Source organism: Neolamprologus multifasciatus, chromosome 11 (assembly GCF_963576455.1).
Source record: "Neolamprologus multifasciatus chromosome 11, fNeoMul1.2, whole genome shotgun sequence".
Taxonomy (NCBI): Eukaryota; Metazoa; Chordata; class Actinopteri; order Cichliformes; family Cichlidae; genus Neolamprologus; species Neolamprologus multifasciatus.
The window spans coordinates 24,048,768-24,060,947 of NC_140449.1; the positions used below are offsets into that span (position 1 = coordinate 24,048,768).

Below are 12,180 nucleotides of genomic sequence, written 5' to 3' on the forward strand. Positions count from 1 at the left end.
GTTGAAATGGCTTGGACACATGGTGAGGATGGATAGTGGACACAACGGGCAAAGCATGTTAAAGATAAAGCTGCCAGGCAGAAGGAAAAAGAGGATGATTGCAGAGGAGGTTTATGGATGTAATGAAAGTAGCAGGTTGCTGTTACAGAAGTGGGATGGGGTGAGTTGGAGGCAGATGACAGGCTGTAGGAATGCCCAACAGGGCAAACAGAAGTATAAGTTCTAACTTTTTTGTGTGCATACAGGATATTGTCCGGGGCTTTCCCCCCCCAGACATTCAGAGTAGAAATAAGTACATTCACATATATTATAAGCAGTACTTTTGACTTACAGTCATCTCAATACTGCACATATTTTTATTATTATATTTTTTTATTTTTTTATTTTTTTTACACAGGGTTAACAGCAGATCATATGAACTTGACAGGCAACTTTGATGGGTGTAGTCAGCTCAACTCACCTTACTATTCAGTATCTATACAGTTACAAACGTTATAAATAATTACAACCATGCATGCACAGAGAAATGTAACCACAGCTATAAAAGTGCAAAAATATCTGAAGAGGTACTTAAAGTGCTCAAAGTCTAACTGCAATAGGCCCATCTGCTCAGTGTCTTTTTTTCCCCCCATTTATGTAAAATGTTTTTCTCGAAACCTAGTTTTCAGTGTGTACAGCTGCACATATATGGTGAAACTTTTGTGGCTGTGGAACAGGTCAAATAATACATTATATATTGGAAGGATTTTGTGTCTGTAGTTTAATATGATTTTAAATGTCATGCAAATTAATTTCCTTACAGTTTGTACTGTACATGAAATGATCCTGACTTCAGGGTTTAATTGCACAAATAATGTTAATGTAAAGGAGACATTTTTCATACTTTATCTATCTCTGCTAAACTATGGCAAGTATGTTACATGCTTTCTTATTATTTTTATGAAGTGCTTAGAAAGTTGTATTATGTATGGTCTACATACATGTTCAAGTCAAAGCTCTAGTCACTTTCACTGAATCATTGGTAAGTTGTTCTTAATTTTAATACTAGAGTCGACCTCAATGAGGTACAACCACATCCTGTATTATCAAGCCTTCTTTACTAACTGTAGTTATTTTTTTACAGAATAGAATGCAGCATGAGCCATGTGTGTGGCAGGACCTCTATAAGAAGGAAAAGTCAACAATTTTCAACAAGAAACAAAAACAACAGATAAAAAGTGTTGCTTTGCAAAAAGATTCAGTGCTTTTTCCGGATATTCAACCCACTACAGTAAGGCAAATGAGGAGAAAAAAATGAAACGACTGAAGACCCGCAAGGAGAGGAGTCAAATAAGACGTGGCTGGAAAGAGACTTCAAAGATCAAGTCAAATCACCATCATCATCACCACCGTCATTGCCAAAGCAACATAGACATGGCACATTTGCATAACTGCTGTTGTGCTAGTTGCCATTGTTCTTCAAGGAGAAATCCACCATTTCCAAGTGTTGTGCGCTCTGTGCAGGAGCCCAGTATCATCACAGACGGCCGCCTGACAGGACACCATGGCCTGTTTAACCATGAGGTGAAGTCTATTGATTTTGAACGCTTGCTAAGTGAACAGCCAAAACTGGAGGAACACAGAAAAGAAAAGAACACTGTAATTTCACATTCATCTTCAGCATCGCACAATTCTGCTTCACTGTCCACTGATGCTTTGTTGGGAGCTGATACAGATGTTGGGAGCTGTGTGCCATTCAGAAAAAACACAGACCCTGCTTCAAAAGCCCACACTGACTGCCAAGAGAAGGAAAAGAAAAACATCCAGTTTGAGTCAAAGCAGTCAAATGTCACAACAGAGGAGAAACCACAACAACAACTCGCTCTTTCATGTGGAAGTTTTCAAAGCAGCCACTGGTCTAAACACAGCTTCCTCGATGTACTAACAACAGAAACCAAGTGGGCATGTGTCATGTCTGAAAACAGCAGAGAATCACTGCTGACTCCAGTTGTTGACAGAGACAATATTAAGACTTTCAACACAAATGCAAAGAAACGTGTGATTTCTACTCTTGTGCAAACCCCAAAGAACCAGGAGCCCCCTGTTCAGCAGATACAAACTCATGGTCTCACCACAAGCCCACTTAAACTCTCCAGTTCAGCCACTACTAACAGCTGTGAGATACAGGACAGAACACAAGATCCAGAGTATGTAACGAAGTTTGTCAGTGCAGTAGCAGCACGTTTGTGTCAACGTCTGAAGCTTCCGTTGATCAGTAGGAGAAACCTGCTGTCAGAGAGCAGGGAGGTTCTGTTAAACTCTCTGAGGGAAACACATGGACCGTGGCTTCAAGAGAACCTCCTTAGACTTCAGCAACATCGTAGCTTTGCTGTGCATCCCACAAAGAAAGACCAAGATCATGATCAAGAGCCAACCAGGAAAAATGAAGAGAATCTCTTTGCCGCAGGTGAGCATTAACCTCTTGAGACTTGAACTCTTCCATGGCATGCATTTTTATTTCTTTTTGATATTTGGGCATATTGGGACCTGATGAGTGTAAAAACAAAGAATTACCAGATTTTTTTTTTCCTGATTTTTGTTTCTGACAAAAATGAGATGTACATATGAGGATATTCATTTAAAATCTCAATTGAACAGTGGCACTATAATGTCATCGTAAGTGGATATCAGGCCCTTGTAGAGCAAAATTTAGTATTTTGGTCTAGAGCTTAAAATACATGTCCCCATAATATAATGGAAAGCGCAGATTTGTTCAAGATCAGCGTTTTGTTTTTTTTAAGTAACAACTACTTGTTATACTTTATCTATCACTCTGATAGGGGAGATATTCTGGTGCAAGTTTTTTAAATGATGTCTAATGATCTCTGTTTGGCCACAGCCATGCTGGTTGACATGGTAATAATTTCAACTGTGTAACTTCCAGCTGATCAAACATCTGTTTGATAGATGTTATTATATTGTGATACAGGTTATATGCTCAAAATTTGTTAATTTTAAAAGTGTTTATGGATTATCTTTGCATTCATTGTTACTTATAAGTACTTAGTATAAAAGTGATTGTTAGTAATACATTGCCAAGCTGATTGGTAAGAAATATTTAAGTTCGTACATTTTCTTTTGTTTGATAGCTTGAACATTTACTCTGTCTTTTTATGTTGGTGTATTTTAACCATTTAGTCATTCAGATTAAATTGAACTAGTAATAGTGCATGCTGCATCCTGTAAGCTCACACACATTATTTTGTTCTTATGCACACAATACAAACACAACTTAAATACACTAATTGCGAATTCTGCACAAAGTCTTTCCCTTAGAGACTGACCATGACCTCCACCTACATCACGTTTACCTGTTGTCACTTTTTCTTCCCGTGTCTTTGTGCTGTCATGTACTATAGAATTTACCATTGCAGTAATTGTTACTCCCCCTCAGCCTTGTAGACCTTGTGTGCTTGGTTCAGATTTAACTTTGGCAGAGAGTTGTTGGTACTCCAGCTAGGACCAGCTTCTCTACTATCAGACTTACAGATGTTTAGTGTAAGTCTGCATCTGTCTATCTATGGTTTTAGAATAATTAACATTTCTTGCACTTCAATCAGTTGTCATTAACTCACCACTGTCCTCTCTTATACTTGTCTGTCTTTGCGCCACCTATTCCTTCTGTCAAACACGTGCAAAAACAGTTACGGAAGAGAAGTGAAACACTGAAAAAGCTTTTTTCCTCTTAAAGAATGACTGGATAATGCCTTCTGTGCTAAAATAGTTTTAAAGGTTTATTTACTGTTAAATATCTTTAAACCAACATTTCTGCTGGGTTTTTTTTAAAAAAAGAGAAAACATTGATCTTAACTCCATGTATTGCATGACAAGGAAGATTAAAAAAAAATTACTTTTTTTAATAGGCATCCATTGTGTGAAGATAGGTTTGGATTTTTTGACCTATCCTAAAAAGTGTTTTGTGTTTGTTTTATGTCAGGAGATTAATTTGTGTAAAGAATAAAGAATACAGAAAAGACACAAACCATCAATTTGGTTTTACATCATTTTATGTGGTTATTTAAAAAAACCAGAAGTAAGTATGACATACCTACATTTTTTCAGTTTTGTTTCCTTATTTTTAGATATCTCTTTTAATATGCCAGCAAATAGACATTCCAGCTGGAAGACCAGTCTGCAGCAACACTGCAGTCAAAAACAGGTGAGGCCCTCAGTTTACATTGTCACTCTTAAGTTATTTTCAGATTTCTATAATATAAGATTCTCTGATAATAAATAATGATTCCTTATGTTAATTGTCAAGGTTACTGAGTGGCTGGCGAGCCCTGCGGATATGGCCGACAGTGTTTTGGATGATATCCTCAGACCAAGTCTCTCTCCTCCATTGTTCGTGAACCTTCAGACCTGTGAAGCTCCAGAAAGCATTTTGTTTGCTCCTTCTACCACTTTATGCCAGAGAGAAGTGGCTTCTGTACCTGAGAACTGGCAAGATGGTTTAAACTGGTCAAAGAGCAAAAATTCAGCTACGTTTGGTTCTTTTGAAAATAGCTTCATGGACCAATCCAGCTTATTTGGAAATCAGAGCCTACAGTACTCTGACAGCAACTCCCAGTCCTCTTTTCCTTACCAATCGCAGCTGCCAGATACATACGCAGGAGAGCCAATGCACATTGCCCAGCAGGAAGACCCATTTGGAACTGACATGTACTCTTGTGTTCCCTCTTTTGCTGCCCCAGTTCACCATCAGAGCAGCCATTTCCAACCTTCAAACCAGTTCAGTCATGCTTCAGCTTGTTCTCTGAAGTCCCAGCACACTGATATTATGCACTACCCTCCATCATTCATTCTTGAGAGAGACCCTGCACCTTCCCTTTCTGCTTTCCTGAGCCCTGAGCAGTGGTCCTTCCCTCCTATGAGACTGTACTAATGTGTGGTAAAGCTCTCCATACAAACATGGCGATCAATATTTCTATGACTGATTCAAGTACAATTCTCCCTTAATTTATGCACTTCAAGGTTTTTGTTTAGTCAGTGATAAACATGTTATGTTCCCATATTAATATAACCATAGCATTAAGCATATGCAATAGCTATCCTCTGAAGAGTAACCTGTCTTTTTCTATTGTCCTGTTTTTGCTGAGTTAAGTAGCCTTTGATTATGCACAATTCTCAACCTTTTTAAGCATTTATGTTTATTTTGGACTTCTGTACAATTAAAAACACAAATATCATAATGGAATATTATTTGTTTGTGAAAGTTGCGCATCCCTTTAAATGCAAAACAGTCATTTAAAAGACATTTTTAGAAATTGCATATATACATAAACACTGCAAAACATAAAATTAACAAAAGTTGCTCTTACATTTATAACACATTATATTGTACATTTACAACATAACTTCATCACAGAAAAACACATTTAGACTGAAAGGTTAATTGAGTAAAACCACAAATCACACATTCTTATTTTCTTTCTAAGGTTGCAAGTAAAATTTTTCATCAGATCTCTCATCCGTAAAGTCTTCAGCTTCTTTGCTCCCACAAGTTGCAGAATATTCTTCCGTCTCTAGTCTGGTCCCTGTTTTTATTCCTCTACGCAGCTGATTCCAGAACAGTTCCTGCGCCTGTGTTGGGTTAGTACAGTCTGAACCAGGCCACTGCAGGTAAGTCTTTTTTAACATAACTTTCCTCATGCGATGATACGAAGACAGCTGCCTCTCAGAGATTGGCTCCAGAAAAACGAGCAGGAGAACATCTCTGTGCTCATCAAAGAGTCTGTAACTGGCAAGCTGGATTTCCAGAGAACACCACTCACTTTGCAGAAAATTCCTGCTCACCACACAAATGGTTTTCCGGCTGCTGTATACAGCAGAAACAATATTGTCCACTATATCACGGCCCAACTCAAAGTCCCTGTGGTGCAGGCAAAGCTTAAAAGATGATCCACCTCCCTCCAAGTTGGGTAACAATTGGTCCATGACCCATTGTTCATCAGATGAGTTATAGGAAATAAATGCATCATATTTACAATTCTCCTCCTCCTCATGGAGTCTGCTCCACTGCTCGCTAAACCAGGCCCGAAACACATAGTAGCTGTACTTCATTTTCCAGTAGAGTTTAACATAGAATAAGGGAATGATTGTAAACAAGAAGATTGCAGCTGATGTGCTAAAAAACAGGTACATTCCTATATCTCCGCGACAAACTTTGGTGTCAAAATTGTAAAATTTGAGTTTGGGATTGTGTTGGCATGACAGGTTGTACAGGTACACCACCTGAACATCTGTGTTATTATTTGTATAATTTTGCAAAGGCCCATTGTTGCAGGTGCAGCTTACAGGATTATCTCGTATGTCAAGGTAACGAAGCATAGGTAGACTCATTAATGCGTCTACAGAAAGAGTCTGCATGGCATTGCGGTTGAGCTGCAGTAAACGTAACTGTGTAAGATTCCCAAAAACCTCTTTGGAGAAGTTCTGAATGCCCATATTTTCTGCAGCCAATCTGGTCAAATTTCTTAGATTTTTAAAGACCCCTGGTTCTAATTTTTTCACCCCAACACAGCAGTTATCCAGTGTGAGGAAACTTAAGTCTGTTAGGTCATCAAAGGTATCAGGAGCAAGATGGTATATGTTATTGTTGGTGAGATACAAAGATTTCAGTGAGTAGAGGCCACGTAGTAAAGTGCGTGGTAAAACGGTGAGTCCGTTAGGTCGCTGCCGATCTAATTTCAGATCAGTCAGTCTGCTGAGATTCATGAATGGTGACTCATGAGTTTCTGTTATGAAGCAAATCTGATTACTCTGTAAATCTAGCACAGTGAGGGTGTCTTGAAATGCATGATATAAGAAAGGGTCAATTTGTTTTAGCTGGTTTCCATCTAGATAGAGCTTGGACAGGCTTTTTAGTCCATCAAGACCCGATCGCTGAAAATGGGTAATCTTATTACCTCCAAGATCCAGTGTATTTAAAAATGTCAGGTTGAAAAAAGTCCCATTGAAAATGACAGAAATGCGGTTGTTGCGAAGGTTAAGAATTTTCAAACTGACCAGATTTTCAAATGTGACTTTGAACAAATCAGTTAAGAGGTTATTGTCTAAACGAAGTGTCTCGAGCTTTTTTAGTCCCTTGAGAGCGTGTCTATGGAGAAATGCAATACTGTTTATGTTAAGTTGTAGCGTCCTGATATTTGGTGTATGATAAAAAGCATGAGAGTCAACTTTTAAGATGCGATTGTAACGATAACTCAGATTTTCCATTTTTTCTAAATGAAACATTGTTTTACAGTATTTTAGGGAGCTGAGATGGTTGTGCTCTGCTTTGAAGTCTTCTATGTATACATGTCTTCTAAGAAACTCAAGGCAATATGCACTCTTTAGGTTGTTGCGGGATAGATCCAAAGCCCCTGTGATATTAGGACAATAGGACAGTGTGTTATTTGTAAGTTGCCTAATTGCATTATTAGTCAGGTTCATATTTTTAAGATTTTTCTCTTTCAGCCTTTTTTTCAACAGTATGCATAATTCTTTGAGCATGCTGTCATTGTTCAGTCCTGTACCAGAGAAATCAACATGACTTGGATTGATGTTGCTAATGTTTAAAAACTCCACTATTGTTACATTTGTTGAACGCAAACGCAAATAATTTATAGTGCTCAAATCAATTTGATCAAAGGCTTTTGTAGGCAGCTGAGAATTGTTTGACAAATCTAAAATGTTGATAAAGCTGAGAAATGAAGGATTACATCCCAGCGTTAATAGATTATTTTTGCAAACATACAAAGCAGTGAGGGACTGGGGCAGTGACACATTTGAGTGTCTGAGAGAGGTCAACTTGTTAACGCAAAGATCCAGTGTCGTCAGATTTGTCAGATGTGCCACAGACTTAGCAATGCCTGAGAAATCTGACAGAAAGTTTTGTCTCAGGATTAAAGTGTGTAGTTTGAGAACAGATGAAAAAATATCCTCGGGCAGCCGCTTCAATGCATTGTTGGCCATAAAGAGGGAGGTGAGATTCTGCAGGTCCTTAAACAGAGAAGGGTTGAGCTCTGATATATTGTTTAATGACATGTTTAGAGTCTTCAGTTGATACAAGCCTTGGAAAGCTAACTGACGGATGGTTGTCGAGGAATTATTATCAATTCTGAGGTGCTGAAGGTCTACTAGGTTACTAAAGCTGTTGTTAGGAAGGTCTGTCAGACGAGTTCTTAAAATGGTGAGATTGATGGCAGATGGTGGCAGGTCACTGACAATATCAGAAATATGCATTGCATTCCGATGCATGCAGTTGAAAATTTTCCCATCAGAATCTGCTTCTGCAATGCAGTTCCTGAAACTGTAACTATTGATGAGTTGAACAGCTGCAAGAACAACTGTAACTGACAGCAGCTGATGAGTTAGGTTTCCCATTTTGTCTTCTTGCAGTGCAAAGAAATAGTCCTTTAAATAACTTCTGTCGGCTCCTTTTTTTCCGTTTCGTTTGTTTAAATATTAAGTTGAAAACGTCTAAAGGCCTCTGTGTTTTTTCATCAGGTGAATGCAGGGATCTGAAAAGAGAATACTTTCCAATCAGAAAAAAATTCTAATATCAGATTGTCGCTTTAGGTATATCATTGATGTTTTCAACCGTCTCTTAAAATCTGACAATAATAATAATGTGCTTTTTAAGACCTTCAAAAGCGCTTTACAATTCCACTATTCATTCACACACTGGTGGAGGCAAGCTACAGTTGTAGCCACAGCTGCCCTGGGGCACACTGACAGAAGCGAGGCTGCCATATCGCACCATCAACCCCTCTGGCCATCGCCAGTAGGCAGTAGATGAAGTTGAAGGACACAACGACCGAGACTGTCCGAGCTGGGGCTCGAACCGGCAACCTTCCGATTACAAGACAAACTACCAACTCTTGAGCCACGATCGCCCCAAGTACAAGTACATTTAAACATTATAAAGACGTAAATTGACAAACTAGCATTGTATATCTGATTGATTTTTAATAATTTTTAAAATATTGTAGAAACAGTATACATGACACTCATCATGGTTGTTGGAGCCTGCTGCCTTCAACTGACATTTTAATTATACTAGATATTACTAACCCAAGCTCCGATTCTTACCTTTTCTTGTTGCTGTTACCGTTTCTTATTAGAAGCAGTTGCGAGTCTCTAGGACTAGTCTCAGCATAAAAGAATCTTCTAATCCTGAGGTGTGAGGAGCATGTCCCCGAAGAAATTTATACAATGAGAAAAACTTTGTTCCTCTTTTCTTATGTTTTCACATCCACTTTCAATATAAATGAATGTTTGCCCTTCTCCTCCTCTTTAGGGTTTCTCTCACGTCATTGCGGTCCAACACAATGTTGAAAAGCAACGAATTCCTAATTGAATACTACAGGAATTTTAGAACGATAAAAGAAATGCATAGAAAGAGTTGAGAAATAATTTGGTTCTTTCCTATGTATAATGTTTAATTTTCACCCTTTACAACATAAATTCTTATGATTTTGCAAATAAGATAACGTTTATTTCCTTTCCTTAGACGATCCCAAGAAATGAAAACTGAAAACTGAAAATGTCATGATATGTGAAGTTAATCTAATTTGTACTTACTTAAATTAATGCTGTTTTTCCTGCCTTCTCAGACAGCTTTGTTTTTGGTGCCTGCAAAAACACTGAGTCAGAAAGAGGAAGCTGTCTATAAAAATAAAATGTATAGAAAGAGTTGCGAAATAGTTTTCAGAATTTTTTTTATATAATGCGTGCCACTTTTAAGATTCACCCTTTATAAGCATAACTTTATAATATTGATGTCATTCCTCAAACTTCCCCAGGAAAACTGAAAACATGTCCTGATAGTTTGAAGTTATAAGTTACCCTAATTTGTACTTACTCGGATTAATGCTTTTCGCCTCACCGTGTGCCTTTAGACAGCTCTGAAGTACATGGTCAGCCAAAAATAAAAGAGTCAGAAAGGGGAAGATGTCTCCAACGTATTCTTCTTCTTTCATAATCCTTTACAGCTGTGTTCAACTATTTAATCACAACACATTAATTCCAATAGTTTTATTGAAATATTGTTTTTGAGTGGATATACAATTTGCATTCAGACATCTATAAATCACGTATTTTTAACACAATTATCTTAAACATTAAAAAAAGAAAAATATAAAATTGTGAACATTATTGAATTATATTGTAGGTAGTAAAAAAGTTCTCAGAAATGATGATTATAGTTATTTGAGTTTACCACCATAAACTGGTTGATTTTTATTTTTTTTGTTTTGTTTTGTTTTGGGGGTTTTAAGGGTGGTTAAGAGTTACTCGTGCTGCAAATTCCCACATATCCGTCCGATTTTTTCGCTGATTTGTTGCACAAACTTTGTGTCAGCACAATGAGTCGCTGTTGAACTTTGTGAAAGATGTGGGGTTTTTCAGCCTTATTCTAAGACTCAGAGCTCACATTTCAAATATAACAGATATACTATGTAATCCTATTAAACTATAGAATAAACAAGGAAAAACAAGAAATTGTCAGTTTAGTCCAGTTATCTGACTTTATTTCTTATCAAATCCTTTAGCTTTACTACAATATGTCTAATGTTTTTAACATTGTAATTTAAGATACAGAAACTGAAGAAATACAGTCACATATTATCTTACTTTGAGGATATCATATATTGTATAAATTTTCAGTTTCCTCTTATCTTCTGCTCACGTGCCATCTGACATAATCCACATGCTGGAATGCAGGCCATGACTAACCAGTCGTCACACACAGAGCCCTGAGGAAAAGCACAGTCACAGTAAACTGGTGACAAACATCATAGTTTGTTTTTTTTTACAGAACCATATTTAGAGTGCTGGGATTTCAAAAATGTAATATAAAACACCATCTAGATTAGAATTCTAGAGAATTGTATGACTTCTTGATTGAATTCATGATTAGAATTCTAGTCATCTGCAGAACACTTACACCAATATTGTATCTGTTGCGTATGCTTGTCCGTAAAGCAATCAGGGCGCCGGGAAGGCAGGCCAGACAGCAGCTTTCATCGCTGTCCTGAGCCACCTGACAAGCCAGGATGCAGGGAACGAATGTTCCACAAAGACCTGGAGGTGAGAGAGGTTTTATCATATTTCTGTTATGTTACACTGTTGGTAAACTTCAGCATGTTCCCATAAAACTTATATAGACACGTACAGATGCCGCAGTCTTCACAGCAGTCGCATGCATTTGTACTCCACTCTGACGACCCACGGGAGACCGTGTACTGTGTCACAGTCACCTGAGGTTGTGCATTTATCACATTTGTCTGGTATTCCATGGCTGCAAGAAGAAGAAAAATAACTTGGAGCAAATTAAACATGAAGGTCACTTACTTTACCAGTTTACTTCCTTGTTTATAGAACTTTTGAGACACTTTTACACAGTTTCTTTATAACAAATGTTATATATCCAAATCTGTGTTGTGAAAGCTTCTTAAGATTTTATTCCAACCAAAAACAATGAGATCTTTCTTGATTAAGAGTTTAGCCCAAATCAGATATAAAGAAAATCAGTTAGTAGGATGAGTTTAAACTACCTTGATTTGTAGGAAAATTTGGAGTCCACTTGAAGTTAATATCTGGCTCCTGAAAGCGACGTCTGAAATTGAAGACTAGGATAGGGTTTACAACCACAGCTCTTATACCCAGTGACACAGTATGCGTAGGTTGTAGTTCAGTTTCTATGCTGATATGAGATGGCAAACAATTACCAAGTAAACAGGGCTGAATGTCTTGTAAAGGAAAAAAGGAAAAAATGTTTGGTTTTGGGGCGTATCACACACCTAAAACGGTGCACCTAGAATGATGCAGGCTTTATCAGATTAATAGCACTCGAGGGACAAAGCAGGAACTTATTGTACAACATATGAACAAGGTTTTGACTTCAAGCCAGGTGTGGTGTGTGTACATAACAGGGGACAAGCTGAAAATATTAAATGAACTGTGACGCTGAAGCGCATACTCTGTTGACTTTATAAAGTGGCACTCCGTATGTACATACCAGTGACTCAAGAAAGTACTCATGAAAAGCACGGAAACATTATACGTGTATAATACAATTTTAGCAAAGTATTTCTGACTTCTAGGCTGTTCAAATACCACTTTTGTTGTTGTTCTTTATGGCTTTTTCAGTTAAAA

General features: G+C 37.6%; 3 protein-coding genes across 3 annotated transcripts; 1 reads left to right on the forward strand and 2 right to left on the reverse strand.

The window, feature by feature from the left end:
- The first annotated feature begins 1,128 nt into the window (after positions 1-1,128).
- On the forward strand, positions 1,129-5,231 carry prr19 (proline rich 19). Its single transcript, XM_085177153.1, is given in 4 exon segments — positions 1,129-1,190; positions 1,192-2,446; positions 4,122-4,198; positions 4,301-5,231. Coding segments are annotated over 4 exon segments (2,010 nt in total). The 5' UTR covers positions 1,129-1,136; the 3' UTR covers positions 4,925-5,231.
- On the reverse strand, positions 5,138-10,486 carry tlr21 (toll-like receptor 21). Its single transcript, XM_085177152.1, has 2 exons — positions 9,115-10,486; positions 5,138-8,543 (listed from the first exon to the last, which is right to left on the reverse strand). The coding sequence occupies exon 2, from the start codon at positions 8,404-8,406 to the stop codon at positions 5,473-5,475; it is 2,934 nt and encodes a 977-aa protein (XP_085033278.1). The 5' UTR covers positions 8,407-8,543; positions 9,115-10,486; the 3' UTR covers positions 5,138-5,472.
- Positions 10,487-10,596: 110 nt separating this feature from the next.
- cnfn (cornifelin) lies at positions 10,597-11,751 on the reverse strand. The gene is made up of 4 exons (XM_085177161.1): positions 11,580-11,751; positions 11,198-11,323; positions 10,970-11,106; positions 10,597-10,778 (listed from the first exon to the last, which is right to left on the reverse strand). The coding sequence occupies exons 2-4, from the start codon at positions 11,319-11,321 to the stop codon at positions 10,686-10,688; spliced, it is 354 nt and encodes a 117-aa protein (XP_085033287.1). The 5' UTR covers positions 11,322-11,323; positions 11,580-11,751; the 3' UTR covers positions 10,597-10,685.
- Positions 11,752-12,180: the final 429 nt, after the last annotated feature.

What these genes read in the sequence shown, in the direction of transcription:
- tlr21 (XM_085177152.1), bottom strand. Translation starts at nt 8,406, where the DNA reads ATGGGAAACCTAACTCATCAGCTGCTGTCAGTTACAGTTGTTCTTGCA.
- cnfn (XM_085177161.1), bottom strand. Translation starts at nt 11,321, where the DNA reads ATGGAATACCAGACAAATGTGATAAATGCACAACCTCAGGTGACTGTG. An exon ending in CTGTGAAGACTGCGGCATCT is followed by an intron (nt 11,107 to 11,197) that starts GTACGTGTCTAT and finishes TCTCACCTCCAG; the next exon opens with GTCTTTGTGGAACATTCGTT. An exon ending in GCAACAGATACAATATTGGT is followed by an intron (nt 10,779 to 10,969) that starts GTAAGTGTTCTG and finishes GCTTTTCCTCAG; the next exon opens with GGCTCTGTGTGTGACGACTG.